Genomic DNA, 16,272 nt, shown 5'->3' on the forward strand with positions numbered 1-16,272 from the left:
AAATCGTTCGAATAACTGTGAATTCAATATTTTTTAAATGAATTAAAATGCTTAATTACTAGAAATGCGATGATTATAAATAATCAGTGATGATTTAGGCCAAATGAATTACCAAAGATCATTTGACAATTCCATAGATAATTAATATAACCTGAATGATCTGATTAGTCTGCAAACCAAAACTGAAAGCTAGGCCGATTGACTTGATAGCGAGATTATAATAAAGTATCTGGGACGACGACAACCACCTGTTTCAATTTCAACATACACTGGAGTAAATTGGAGTTACTGAATGTGACTGATCAGTTTTCACACTGTAATACAGAATGTTGTTTTAGACTTCCCACGTTTTAAATTAATTAGATACATGATGCACGATACTAAAAAGCTTCTTGCCTTGAAAGTCTACCTGTAAAGTAATAGTGACAGAATGATGTTTGAGTATCAGTTAAAATCGAATGGCGTTTCAGTATTCGGCCGAGAGATACCTAAAATAGTATAAACTTTAATGAGAATAAACTGAAAAAAAGCCTCCTTCTTTCTAGCTTAAAAGAAATATTTAATTCCAAAACCAAGTGAGAAAAAGAGGGTTTACAGAATATGAAATTCAGGTGGTTTCCAAACTATACTGTTGCAGCCTTTTTATCGTCCCACTGCTGGGCACAGGCCTCCTCTCACGCGGAGAAGGAATGAGCATTAATCACCACGCTTGCTCAATGCGGGTTGGTGATTTCAGATTATAGATATAGTCCAGGTTTCCTCAAGATGTTTTCCTTTGTCAGTGGTGTCCAAGATACACTTCGATTCGATTAATTAGCAGAATAGAGCTGCCTCATCAGATCAGTTTATTGTGTTATTTTTAAAGGCATTTTTCGTGCTGTGTTTTGGTAACTTCCTAGATTATGTCAGACCTTATATTTCGTGTGACAAAGTTTATTCACATTAGTAATTGGCTCGGTATGACTCCAGGAAGATTACTCACATGCTGTAGTAGATCAAAATCATTTGGGTTTGGTAATTGGGGACGAATTGTAGACAGTAATAAGATGGCAGTGGTTTTCTTGTCTTCCGGGAGACATTGAACATTTGTGAGGGTTTGAAGGTTGTCAGATAATTTATAGTCCAGTGAAAATGACTTAGGTGCTCTTATACTAAGGTAAAGTTTTTCGTGTATCTGCAATTAACATTTTTACGATAAGTTTTATAAGTTGAAACATAACCCTTCTTGGTACTCGGTTAAAACAATAGTAAGTTTATGAAATCAATTTAAAACAAAGCAGATGATGTGATTTCACATTCTTTTGAAAAATGATTTTTTTTTTTTAATATAAATAAAGTAAAGTAATAGAGTCGAAATGGGATTTAATTAGATTATTAACTAAAAATTCCCACAAGTAGGTACCTTACAAAAAACATGTCTAGCCCATACCCAACTGCCACTTATAAATAATAAAACATACCATAGAAAACTGGGTCACTACCTACTGAAATTCATTCACAGTCAGGTGCATAGCTTGCATATCAATTTGTGAATCCAGTTTCACTAAGATTTTGCTCTCAGACATCAGACATTACCGTCAAGTAATTCATAACTCGTCGCGTTCTTACAGATGTATGTCATCTACGTCACTAGCCTGTGTTGTTACATATTTGTTATAATCTATACGAATATTATAAAGCTGAAGAGTCTGTTTGTTTCCTGAAAGCGCAAAGGCTGTAAGTAGGCTACCTTTTATCCGGATGTGCGAAGTAGTTCTCGCGAGTGTAGCTACTAGCAGAAGCTAATATCTGGATAATAATAATCCTTACAAGTATTTCGAAGATGAGGAGTCGAAGATGAGGAGTTTGTTTGCTTGAAATCTCAGGAACTATTGGCCGTATTTGAAAATGGCTTGTGTTGTAAAACAGTCCATTCATCGAGGAATGTTATAGGCTACTCTGTACGCGATTGCGTAAAGTGGGACGTGGGCAAAACCTCGAATAGAAACGCAAATACATAATAATATATTATCAGGACAAATACTTTGTTAAATACACCATCGAACTTCTAGGGGTAAGTTCATTCTATCGTTGACTTTACATGGAAGTTAGCTTTAAACAATGTTTCAGTTTTGATAGCCAAATGCTTGTATACAATTAGGCTATTTAAAAAAAATACATATATGTAGTTCACTAAAGTTAATTAGTGTCTGCTTATATGTGTAATCGCAAGTACATACTATTGGATGCTTGCGCATTTAATCTCACAGATATTGTCAAAAAGCTTTATTGTTAGAAGTTGCATACTACTATTAACTTCATCATCATCCTCCGAGCCATTTCCCAAACTATGTTGGGGTCGGCTTCCAGTCTAACCGGATTCAGCTGAGTACCAGTGCTTTACAAGAAGCGACTGCCTATCTGACCTCCTCAACCCAGTTACCCGGGCAACCCGATACCCCTTGGTTAGACTGGTGTCAGACTTTCTGGCTTCTGACTACCCGTAACGACTGCCAAGGATGTTTAATGACAGCCGGGACCTACAGTTTAACGTGCCATCCGAAACACAGTCATTGGTGTCTAAGATATACTTAGAAAGTACATACAAACTTAGAAAAGTTGCATTGGTACTTGCCTGACCTGGAATCGAACCCGCGCCCTCATACTCGAGAGGTTGGTTCTTTGTCCACTAGGCCACCACGACTTTTTAACTACAATACTACTAACTTCAATAGTCAAAAATTATAAACAAATCACTGCTCATGCGTGATGCCTCAAATAGTTAATTTCAGTAATGCGAAGTTATTTTTCGCGAACTGTAGCTGTTTTTAAGAAGCTCAGCATTTGGTAGAAAAATGCTTGGGGACAATGATATATGATTTTTATCGTCCCACATCAACATTGATTCATAGAACCTGATAAAGAAAGAAAAACAGTACAGGTCTTGAGATATACTGATTTGAAAACTACAAGCAGAACTGCGGGGCTTAACAAGTATATAAAATATATAATATTGTATATAATATATTCAACGGATATGTAATTTGGTGGCAACATTCTTGGCGGATGGCCGTTGACGCTTCACGATCTATGTCCCTGATAATTTCAGCGTCGTTGGCTAATATATCGAGCTTGCAACATTATTTTCAGTTTTTATATATTATGTCAAATTATTTCGGTTTGGTAGGTTCGGAATATATATTTAAGAGTTGTTTTGAGTTGTCATGGTTAGTTGGAATCTCAAGTTTTTCAGCAACTGGTACTGTACTGTTGTTTATCACTTTGACGTTTAGGGGTAGTTGATTAAAACATTTTCAGGATGCATGTCAGTAGTTTTTAGGTAGGTATCCGTAGAATCGGACTTCAAAGACTATGTTTGTATTAAAAAAAAATGTTACCCCTGTTTTGTAATAATTGAAAGCCCACATTTTTTTCAAAACCTTGACAACACAAAGGTATAGTCCAACATGTCTGTTGATAAACAAAATAATGTAGTATAGTGGAAACTCATTTAATACTTAAATTTAGGTTCCATGCTATAAGGAAAACGTCACAGGATGTATGAAGAATCGAATTTTGGCCTTAACGTTATGCAAAGTAAAAATTACTTGAGCTTACTGTAAAGTTAGAAAAAAACAGCTCAGTAGCATTTTCGGGAAAGGATAAAAGAGTGAATAACCAAAAAGCCAAACTTTCACGTTTGTAAATTCGTATGCTATGATTTAATAAAAACATTTTATTAACATTGTGAGTGAGGTTGAAGCTGTAGTCGTATAAAGCAAATTAGGGATCTCGAATTAGACTCAGCTTCCATTTTGATCTTAATCTCGAGGGAGACGCTCCGGAAGTTTGTACATTCTTATTTAAAATATAAAGAGAAGCGTAGATTTTTATCTTATTCCATTCATGTAAAAGATTAAGATATTACTACTTATATACCAAGGATTAATAGAAATGATAAGATTAAACTTGTGTATTAAAAATGTAATTTATCATGATGTCTCAATTTTTACATTTCAAAAATTAAATTTGTGCAAATTGGTCCTAAGATTTCAAGTTCAGATGAAAAAGGACCAAAAAGCATAAGCAACGGGGAATTTTGTCCCATATTATTATTCTTGTTTTTCGCAGCCGTTATGGTACGTAGGTTTAGTTATTGCTAAAATGCCTGTTTGATTTTAGGAACATACATTTTGCCTCCTTCATGGATGATGGTAAATTGGCATATGCACTAAAATTCATCATTACATGACATTTGTTTAAATAGGAGTTCAAAGGCTTATCTAAACGATTGGCAGCCGTTTGAAGTCATCCAAAAGGGTTTATAATTGTCGTAAGTACATGTAGAATGCGGATGTTTGTCAGTTACAATGTCGTAAGTGACTTTGCCAACTTTGACACTCTACTACGTAAGTATATTTACTTCAGGAATTCAGAGTGTACCACTAAATCTTTACTCACGGAACCCAGCTGTTATCCTTGAAATATTCTCGTCTTATTTCTCGTGTCAAAATACGTATCCGTCATATCGTCATGACGTCAGATCTTGCCAGAAATATTAGCCCATTTGTCAAATGTACACTCAGAACTTGAAGTTACAAGTGCATTTGAAATCTTTGAACTTTGATTGGGGCATTGTCTCTAATGGAGCTGTCATTTGTAAATGCGATCGCCATTAAGTGCTGAATAGTAATGTGGTATTTCGTTTGAATTATATTTTGGTCCTTTGAGACGAATGGTTATTGGTGTTTGATTTATCTAAGTCTTGGCGAAGACACTGACATAGGTACGTGATGATAGGTTGAAAATCATTAGTCCTGTCATATTTTCCGACTAGCTTCCGCTAGCTTGTTTTACTCATATCGCATTCACGCTCCCGGATAAACAGTAGCCATTTTCAATAAATTGACAATCTGATACTGAAAGTTTTTTTTTTAAATCTGACTAGTGGTTCCTATTCTAAGTTTAAGCAAACAAACTTGTCTGCTTTATTATCTTAGGTAGCTTCAATATTTTTTTAGGATATAAACCAAGTGTTTCGTAAAGGGTAATTTTTCCGTTTATATAAAACATTTGGGCATATGTACTTGTGATGTAGGTAGGTTTATAAGTGTACACATATCTTGGTGATCTGCTCTAGTTTCCAGAATTAAAATCGCCCTCCGCGTTGCTCTTGCGCAACATGTTATACGTCAGATGTAATATCTAGATACAGGGTGCTAACTTTGATGTTAGATTGAGTTTTTTGAGGTGCGAACGGTAATGATGCTTAGCATGTTTTTGTTTTTAATAATAAACTATCCGTTACTATAATAAAATGCAAAAGTCACTCTGTTTGTCACGCTTACATGCTATGTATAATTACTGAAAGCATTTAGAAGTTTAGTACACAGATAAATCGCTTAAGTAGTATATACAAAATTGTGAAAAGTATTTAATAAATAAAAGATAAATAATCTATAGCCTGAGTACAATAGACTGCTTTTTCCTGGTTGCGAGAAGTGGTTCTTCTGGCACTTGGGAAAGAAATTGATCGATAAATAGAGTACTTTAGTAGCTACTTCATTTAATTTACGTATTACTTGAATGTAATATATAAGGTTGAACGATTAATTTGCGCGAGTTAGTCAAGACAAGAAACATATCGAAACACCTATTACTAAATCAATCGATATTTTATCGCTTAAAAAACTGCGTGCAAAATCGTTAGCAAATATTGGTGCAATGGTCTTGCCTCTTTATTTGCTCTGTAAAAAACATGATTAAGTTGTGAAGAAATCTAAGTATAGCAATGTAAATGTTCGAGTGATCTGCGTAACTTGGTTTTTCACGGTTTTCGGAGCGTCAAAGTAACCGTGTCAATTGATACGAAATGATATTATTTCGATAAATTAATGTTCGTAGTTATTTGCTATTCACTTTATAGACATTTTTAATGTACCGTGGTTTATTTTTTAAGAATAGTTTCGTTTATATTATGGCAGTGCAATTTTTTAACTATTCCTGTGAATCGAATATTACCAGTGGTTATTGTAACTAATGTTCAAAAATGCAATTGGATGTTTAAAATAAAATCCTGTAACTGTTTCTTAAATACTGCAAATCACGTAAACGCAAAATGTCACAAAATATTAAAATCCTGACATTATAACGGTAAAATTAATTAGCCATATTAAAAACGCTTTAAAAATTGTGACAGAACGTACAAATTGCCGGTCGACAGATTAGGTGACAAGAAAAAATGTCATATTAATACACATCCCGGTTTTATTTTAAAATGCGTAACTAATAGCATGTTTTATAATATCCACAATTATAAATATCTAATGTTCTTGCTGAAATAAATGTATGACACATTTTTCTTTATGTATTGAAAAAAAGGTCGGTACATTCCATGTAGTTTATTGGGTTTTAAATCTGAATTTTCCATTCAGTGAGCTTAAGATTAAATGGAAGGGATGGAAAGACTTAAAGTTCCAAACTACTCCGAGTTAAACCCTTCCATTGAATTGTTGTTGTATTTAACGTTAATTTGTTTTGCTAAATAAGAATTTAAGACAGTTAAAACATAAGAGAACTTTCATTTTATTGCGGAAAATAGTTAAAACTGAAACTGTAAAAAATGTGTAAGGTAAGTTTTCCTTGTCTTTTTTTTTACGTTATTCGCTTTTGTACAGTCTTGTTTTCAATAATTAATTCGTACTCTGACTTTAGTTTTAAAACAATGAAGATTTTTTTATCGGATCTGTAATTTAATCAGTCAGAATTCGCTAAACATTCACCTATTTCTCTAGGTCCTGTCTTTAAAATGTACGAAATTACCCACCGACAAACAAACAGTTCAGTTTAATTTCTGACATTAATATATACGAAAGTGACTTGTAATTATGAAAGTGTCATGTAGCCTTAATGATGATATTATTTTAATGGGGTTTTGAGTTAATTTGTTTAATTTCTGGTGAAATATTATTTTGTGGATGCACCTAATCATGATCTATCTAGGTCGATCTGCAATTCGCATATGGTTTGTGACCCATTTCAGACTGATCAAAGTAATCATGTAGTTATCCGTAAACACAAAAAGTTCCTTATTACACGTACATGTGTCAGTACAACACAAAATAAAGATTTTGGTTCCTGATAAAATAGTAAAATGTTTCAATCAAATCTAAAAACGTACTCAGAAATAAATACGTAAAAGTTTATTTATTGAAATCCACATTGTTGCTGACACTAAAAATTCCTTCATTTAACGTTGTTTTCATTAAGAAAGTTTATTGCTGACAGGTTACGATTGAGAAATTTCAACAATCCGAATTCGACTCCATTTTGTAAAGATATTGAAATAAAACAGTCTTACATGTCATTATAAAGTTTAATTCACATATATTGTATTTTTATAGCCCGTCGTGAACGCTTGACATATGTTTATGTCATGAATGTGACAATAGATAGCGAGTGATTTGAATGAAATATTTCGAGTGATTTTCAGAATACACTCTCACTCACACTTACCAAATACATAATTATATTTCAGCTTTCTTTGACGGAAAAATACATTTTGATGCTGAAATATTATTTTAAAATATTTTTTATACAGTAAGATATACATTCGTTCACATCTAGGAAATACCTAACTACCAGTGTTGCACCTCTTATTCAAAAATATAACTTTCATGAATAAAGTTATTTTGAAAACGCAAATGGCGCATAGCGTGGTATTTTGTAAAGTTTGTGGGATTGTATTATTTATTGGTACATTTGTCAGTTTTTGTGCTGAGAACGCTTTCATGTTCTGGAGTTAGATTTAGAGATGTATCTTAGTGATGTGCTGTGGTAATGTCGATAGTTTGCAAGTTTTTCTCGTGAAGACGGTGGGTGGCATTTTGGTAAAATTTTCTGGATTTGTTTATGTTTCAAACAGATATTTTAATAAAATGTAGTCTGATCAATACATGGTGACCTATATTCGGATGAAATTCCCATGAATATGCATCGAAGTCTACTACAAAGGATAGTTTTGGTTTAGTAAATAAGGGTCTCCTATTCTGTTTAAGACACAAAAACAACAAAAGTAACATTTCGATTTTCCTAGCATCTACAAAAAATATGCATTGAATAATTACAAAACATCGATAACTGTATATTTAAATTACGAAACACAGTCACATCACTACACCGCAATAAATATAAATCACAGAGTAGGAATTTTGCACTCGCGAGCCGTCAGCGAGGCAACAGCTTTAGTATAACGAAAATAGTGTCTAATGTACTAATTACTATAGTAATACATGAACCTTAATTACTGTCGGTTTGTTTGAACTCATGTCTGAATCTTTCAGCCGGAAAAATAATGGAGAAATATACTTTTAATGGCCCTGTTTTTGGCTCACCTAGTTTGAGGTGTTTATCTTTGGAAATACCAATACAATTTAGATTAATCTTTTTGGATTTTATAGCCACATTCTTTAGCTAGATTGTAGGCTATTTATCATCAAACTATGACATTTTAATAGTCAAATATTATATGAAGAAGTATGAGATACTGATTTGGATCTTAAAGGCCAAATACCGAAACACCATTCAATTTTAAAGACTGTTCAAGTATCATTTTGTCTATGTGACACGTGAATTGCTGAGACAGGATGAACTTAAGTAAAGTAATTTTGATTACCTATTTCGAGGTTAAGGTCGGAGAAATGGGTAGTTACCCAATATACCATATAACGTGTTTTTAGATTGGGTGTCTTTGTAATCATCTTTTATAGGCCATTTTGATTTTGATTGCAATTCTAAAGTTGTTAGGTGGTTTGGTCACTTTGTAAGTCTAAAGTTAAACATTTGAGTATTAGAAAAATGAGTTAAGAAAAATGAGTAAAAGACTATACTTAGCGCATGTGCAAGGCATTAAATGGTTGATTGCGAACCGGCTATTTGAGTGTTTTCGTCGTTTTGGACTCAAGTAAAGTTGCTATACACAACATACTGGATGGCAAATTTATTTAACCTCATACAAAATGTAGGTGAAATCCCGTTGTTTTAGCAGTTAATATAACTGGGCGGATGTTCTAATGTAGTCTCAGATCTTCCTCAACGTGTTAGTGTTTTCATTCACAATATGAAATGTTTATGTTTTCTTTGTATTGTTGTCCAACAGTTTCTAAAATTAGGTGAAGTTGGGTACTTGACATTTTCATATACGTTGAATTAGAATAGAGGTTTCTCTTTGTTTTAAAGACATGTTTTGTAGCGTTGTTGTGATTTTGTTTGCGGTATTATATTGTGTTATTTTTACAGAGTTCATAATGAACAGAATATTTATAAATGGCAACATATACAATGGTGAACATATATAATGGTGCACTGCTTTCGACCCGCCTTTTTCGAATCGATCATACTTATTATCAAGAGTACTTCGATAAACTTGGAATGAGTTTTTAAAACTAACCAGTTACTTATAAATTTTATTTTTACTATAACGATCATGAATCTACGAAATGACTGCGGTAAGCTTAACCTCGATGAGACGGTCAACGCAGCTGTTATATCTAATTTATTTAACATTGACAGTTTTTAATATAATCCTATCTCTCTAAATATATACAAAAAAAACACGTGACAATCCGCTGTGGGAAGCCACAATAAATAAAACATGAAAAATAACATTAGTAACACAGTTTTGTAAGAATTCTAAATTTTCTTTGATAATAAATATTTTCTGTTATCTTAAATATGCGGTCGTACCGGATTCTCTTTGAACTGATCATATAAATTGTATTCGTATGAAAATATGCTGTTTCTATGTCTGAGAGTTCAAAAACATTGATAGATTAAGAAACGACTGTTTTTTTCTTGTAAAAAAAATAGACAAACTACCGTGATAAAGTAAAAAGGCTGACTACAATGAAGACTGTTTTTCTTTCATTTGATAAATGATAAAAAAACGGTAAAGGAAACTTTCAGCTAGTGTGTTTGTTTGTTATTCTGTCATGCTAAAACGGCAAAACAGATGAAATGAAATTTGGCATGGAGAGAGATAATACCATGTAGTGAGAAATAGGTTCCTTTTTATCCAGGTGTGGGACGTAGCTCCCCCGGGATCCATACAAAGTTGCGGAGAAAATATAATTATTTATATACCTTCCTTATTTATCGAAGGACCAACCCACCATACAGTGTGTTTCAAAAGTGATTTATGAGACACGTTAATCGACCTGTGAGTCAGACCAATAAATATATATCAAAAGTACCTATATAATATACGTATTTTTAAAACTCATCAGCCTAACTGTTGACAGACGAATTATTGGGTGCGAAGTTATAAGGTACAGGAGCTGTTAGCAGTTTTTTTATATAATTCTCCATTTCAAAATGACAGACATTTCCAATATGGGTACCTAACAGCTAACGTAGCCGATTTTTCATTGGATGCTTACGGCTACTGATAAACACAATTTTAATTACCTTTATTTAATATGTTAAATGAGCGTTGATGAAAAAGCCCAATTTTGATACTTAAATCATGTAAACAAAAATTATTTCAAGAGAAACCTGTAACCCCATGCTCGAGATACCATGAAATTGTTTAGACCACTAGACCAAAATACTAAAAATCGTGTCACGCCCAATATATTATTATCCGCCCAAAACTTTATTTCTTATAAAATTTATGTTTCCCCCAAATTAATATAATTAGATCGGTCGACAACATTTTGGCGTTTCTGACTGACAGGTCGATTTTATTTATATCCTTTATTTATTTATTGGAACTCTGCCTACCAAGAAATATTTTGGTCCGTTTTGCTTATAGAGAAAACATTTAAAATTAAACGCAATTATTTTCAGTAATAGTTATATCAATCAAAATAAAATGACGTGTTCATTAATTGAAAATATTATTTGTGTGTTTGTAGGTCAGGTTTTGATATTTATGGAATTGAGAGCGGGAGAAAAAAGTGTGTCCCCTTTTTATATGGGACATACATAAGTGGTGATATTTTTACGAAGTTAAGTTTATCTCTGGTTAAGCATTAGGGTGCTGAAATTCATAAATGCTTTGAAATGTGATTTGTCATTCATACAACCTTTTCACACTCGGTTTTTCCGTGCGACATCACCTGTACAACCCGGGCTATGTCGCTCGGAAAATCGTCTTCATTATTCCTATTGCCTTATAACAAAAGTTGTGTTAAATCTACTGTCTGTCATATTTTAATGTTATTTATTTTTGTAAAAAACGCTAGACAGAGTTCCTTAACTGCATCTAGTGAGACTGGAAGCAGGTACCATCCTAGGCAGGGGTGCAAAACCAAAGGTTCTGTAGTTTGTACCATAAACACATAGATGGCGTTGTATCGAGAATATTTTTTATAAATACCACACGATTTCATTCCTATGAATGACGTAAGAAAAATGTTGTTTTTTAAAGGCTTATCTTTCGACGGAGATCGTTAAATTCATAGAAATAAAACAGGGGTTACAATGTCGTAAAGTAGTTTTAAAGCTATAGGCTGCTGATAGGTTTCATAAATCTGAATGTTAAACGGTTTTAGGAACAAAAGTGACTTTTTTTTTCATAATATATCCCCATTTTCATAATCTTTTATGACTATAAAACTTGTAGTTTCTATTAAAAAGAGATAAGCTTCGAAAATGACATAAAAAAAAGAATTTCAAAGGCTGAGATTTGAATGCTATGGTCCAATTTCTGTAGGTTTTAGTTAGTATGCTTGAGGAAGGTCATGTGCAGAACGTATACTAAGAAAAAAGTCAGAACGGAAACCACAGAAAAAAATTTGGAGCGTGCAATGTGGAGACAATATCCCGGGGTATGAACTGACTCCCCAAAAACGATGTGCTAACATTTTTATATAAAACCCATTATTAACAGCCCTTATATCTAAAACTCATGTTGGGACTATTAAATAAATAATTTTATTAGCCATTAATAAAAAATAATAGAGCTAAACGGTTGACGACATCTGACTACCAATGAAATTGTCACCGGCCAGAGGTCATAAACATTTCGCGATGACGCAAAGCCGCCATGTTTTTTTTTATATATATTTAAAAAACGTCACGGTCTGCCAACTATTTTTATTATGCGTTACGATGTCAAAATTGTAGGATAAACAATGTGTCTAGTCCGTGTATAAAATATTTTTATGAACTTTGAAGATTATTAGCCCATTGCGCAGAAACATGTGAGCGGAAAAAACAAGGATTTATATTGGGACAAATTAATGATTAGTTTTTCAGGTTCATGAAAAAACTAGGATTTTAAGAATGCCTATTAAACTTAGAGTTATTTTAACTTTAAAGTTCTTATTATTCTTTTAAAAGAATACTCTGATTTAAATCATTTTAAGTTGTCTTAACAATACTCCGATTGAAATGATTTTTTTAATTGAAATCCAACCAAAGATAATTTCTAGCAGTAAATTTTAAATGGGACACTGAATATGTCTACCTATAAAAAATAGTTTCTATCGTATAATGTGGAATCCAGGAACAGTAGAATAAACCTCAGTGGGGCGAATACCTGACGGGGTTGCGGACTACCAGGATTACTTTACACAAATATACCTACGATATACATGTAATTTCTAAAATAAAATCATACACGCTGTCAAGTGTTAAGATATATTTTACCTACCTACATCTTGCAAATGAGGCGTCTAGCACGCCAGTTTTTGCCACATCAAAGAGTTTTTTGAGCCCGGAAATAAATTATTATAATATTAAAATAACTGTTACACTAGTAAATGGGTTAGACAGATAAAATACTTCTGTCATGTGCTGTTTTAGATTGCGTGTATTTTTCTACTGCATAAAATATTAATGTTACGTAAAATGTAAAAAAAACGACGTTGTGAGGGCAAAATTCGTATGACATTTGTAAAATAATAAATAAGATAAAAATTTGTAGTTGCACTAATAATAATTTCGTCTTATGTAGGAAAACGCGAAAAAAACGAACAGAAAATTATATAGAAATAGATAAAAAACTAAATAGATTTTATTCAGCGACACAATCATACAAATTGTAGCATCAAACAAAATCCACGAACAGCAACAAATTAACCAAAAATGTCCTCACACAGGGACAGCAACGCACACAAACAAACGACCACCATACAATGACACACACACATTGACACTACACAAATTTAATCCATATTTTCCGCACTAGAAGAAACCCATTCTATATAAATGGCGTTTGTAAGTGAACTCTGGAATTCTCTCGTTGGCGGCAACGACAAGCAGGACGCTTGGCACGAATTATCTCGGTACTACTTCGATGACAGTAGAAAATACTTCTCAGTATCAGAGATTGACCAGGAAGCTATACCGATAGTGTTCTCCGAAACCCATAAGATTAGTTTCAATAGACACGGGTTTGGATACGATTTTACGCCGTTGAATTTCGTCACAGTTTATCATATTGATAGTAGAAGAGGTTTGTATGTTGCATTTATATATATATAGTTTTATTTATTAAGATTTGGTATGCAAGAAATGGTACCTACAGGGTCTTGCAATTTATATTAACCGTGGTTATACAGAGTAAAGGACAAGTATGAATCCCACAAGAGATGGATTGGAAAGCTCTCGTCAGATTTCTTTTCTTCTCTGGAGTTGGCTTATATTGACTGGGAAATATGGGTATATGCAAAAGACTATTCAATATTGCATGCCATCTTAGCTGCAATGTTATTCTTGGAGATCTAATTAATGAGGAGAGAGTAGTGGTTAGTATAAATGATGTCGAATGGTTAGCATCAGAACACAACGTACCCAGCAAAAACTGAGATCAGAGCAGGCAGAAATAGTACTAATTAATATCTCTATATTTGTTTTCCAACAGCCTCATTTTTCATCTCATTTCGCAAAGATTTGTTACTCTTGTCAAAATCTCAAAAAGTATATTAATTATAAATGACGAAGCCACAACTTATTTCTCCAAGGCTGTGTCAAAAATATTAATGGGCAATAAAATATTTTTAATAACCCGTTCACGGTTCCTGACTGAGATTCATTTTCTCAACTATTTGACCTTGATTCAAGGTCAGATTTAAGACCCCTGTTTATATGCGACGTTTTTAAAGCTATCGTATCCGTCATTTGACCCTGCGCACGAGTTGGGCGTGAAAATATTTAATTAATGTGATGATACTGTGACAGGAGACATTACTTAAAATTTTATATATTTTGTATTACCAGTAGACTTTTAATACACAGAGTTTTGTCGAATGAACATTATCATAACTTTGTTTAATTATTATTTTTTTAAAATTTACTGCATCACTCTTCTTCCCTCTTTTATTAAGATGCATTGTGTCCAAAACTTTTGCAATAAGCATGACAGTGTCTCCCAACCATCCAAGACCCACAGTCAGATCAGCATCAAGACTACCTTTTACCTTTGCACCATCACATATTGACCATCATAATTTGTATTCCAGCCGAGGTCAAAATGCCATCAGGCCACATAGACCAGCCTCAGATCGAGGACAACAGAGACGGTACTGTCAGCATCAAGTATGAGCCTCGCGAGGAGGGAGTTCACGAGCTTCTCGTCAAGTACAATGGTGAACATGTGCAAGGTAAGAAAGCAGAAATAAATAAATTAAGGTTGGATACTGATACGCTAATTAGTTTTGAAGATAGCTCAAATATGATTCTATGTCTGGTTTTAGTACGTTATTTGCTGCGATAAACTTTTAAGTAAAACTTAAAGTTACAATTCCCTCATTTTTGATAGAAAAATTCAGTAGCGTTAACAGGAGGACGGGAAAAGGAGTAAAGGAAAGAAAGGCTAGGGAGATGACGATGATCATGACGACGGAAAGCATGTGTGATTTTTATTTTGTCACTGTAGCTTAAAACCTGTCCGCAATTATCAAAATTATCTAATTATAAATTTACTGATCACGTCAAACCTCTTCATTCCAGGCTCTCCCTACAAGTTCCACGTAGACTCCATATCCTCAGGCTACGTCACAGCCTACGGCCCTGGTCTAATCAATGGTGTCAGCGGTGAGCCCAGCGAGTTCACCATCAGCACCAAGGGAGCCGGCTCTGGTGGGCTTTCCATGGCTGTGGAGGGACCTAGCAAGGCTGAGGTAAGGGTTTTATGGAAAAAAGGTGTTTTTAGGGCTAAATGGTGCGATCTGCTTGAGTAATTATGGAAAGGATTGCAAAAACGACAGCGAGGAAGGGACTATTTACAGGAGTTCAGAGTGAAGTCTTCAAAAGTGTAAATCACATACAATGTTTGTTGTTGCAAACCTGTTGAGGTACATAAATCAGAGTATGATCTTATTGCCAATGTATATAGGTAAGATCTTCCTGTAATGCCGGTTCCAATGCCACAAAAAAGAAAACCTCATTTTTTTAATTTAGTCAAAACCTATTCAATCAGCTTGATTTGCGTTACTATCTCATATTTATTTTTCTCCATGAACATCTTCGTCTCCTTTGGTAAATCCTAATCTAATAAATCTACCATCTCCTTTCAGATCACCTGCCATGACAACAAGGACGGTACCGTGTCGGTGTCCTACTTGCCGACTGCTCCTGGGGAGTACAAGATCTCCGTCAGGTTTGGAGACAAGCACATCAAGGGCTCGCCTTACACTGCTAAGGTTTGTTCATAATTTACAAGTTACAGTCCTCGTCGCTAAAGCTACTGCTTTGCTTGTCCGAAGTTGGCTGCTAGTGGCGTCGCTTTAGTTAAAATGAGTGAATTTCAACGGTCAAATGCAAACTTATCCGACTGGATCTTTACAGTTCGATATTTGTAACTAAATATTGTTTGCAGATAGTTCATACATATAAGGTAATAATAAGGTCCCAAAAGTAATTCTTCTTTTCTTGTTTTCTTCTTGGTCTTTTCTTCTTTTGATCAAAATTGTTCTTCCTGGTTAGAATCAGGTTATCATTGCTTATGGTCTGTAGCAGTGGGTTTGTTACATTCCAGGTGACTGGTGAGGGTCGCAAGAGGAACCAGATCTCGGTGGGCAGCTGCAGTGAAGTCACCCTCCCTGGCAAGATCAGTGACAATGACATCCGTACCCTCAACGCTTCCATTCAGGTAAGAAACTTTCACATTTATTATATTTAGCAACACGAGAAATGCCTTAATTTGGTTTGCATTTAATTATTCTAAATATCTTCTTGGTATCCAATTAAAAGTCCCGATTTTCTGGTCAAAGGAAACAATGATAACCAACAACTTTTTCTTTTATTTGCCATTTATTTGTTAGTGATTCTCATGTTTAAATGGTTTCT

At 33.9% G+C, this 16,272-nt stretch overlaps 1 protein-coding gene across 7 annotated transcripts in view; it reads left to right on the forward strand.

Annotated features, from left to right (window-relative positions):
• Nucleotides 1-16,272, forward strand: part of LOC124642605 (filamin-A) — an 82,240-nt gene that overhangs the window by 48,150 nt on the left and 17,818 nt on the right. For 6 of the 7 annotated variants that reach the window (XM_047181107.1, XM_047181105.1, XM_047181106.1 and 3 more), the window contains 4 exons: nucleotides 14,445-14,585; nucleotides 14,935-15,104; nucleotides 15,501-15,626; nucleotides 15,962-16,075. In XM_047181107.1, the coding sequence (XP_047037063.1) occupies nucleotides 14,456-14,585; nucleotides 14,935-15,104; nucleotides 15,501-15,626; nucleotides 15,962-16,075 (540 nt within the window). In that variant the 5' untranslated portion in view covers nucleotides 14,445-14,455. Of the gene's footprint in view, nucleotides 1-13,171; nucleotides 13,439-14,444; nucleotides 14,586-14,934; nucleotides 15,105-15,500; nucleotides 15,627-15,961; nucleotides 16,076-16,272 lie in introns of all 7 variants that reach the window. The other variant, XM_047181100.1, reaches the window with a different exon arrangement.

This window comes from Helicoverpa zea, chromosome 25, assembly GCF_022581195.2.
Source record: "Helicoverpa zea isolate HzStark_Cry1AcR chromosome 25, ilHelZeax1.1, whole genome shotgun sequence".
NCBI lineage: Eukaryota > Metazoa > Arthropoda > Insecta > Lepidoptera > Noctuidae > Helicoverpa > Helicoverpa zea.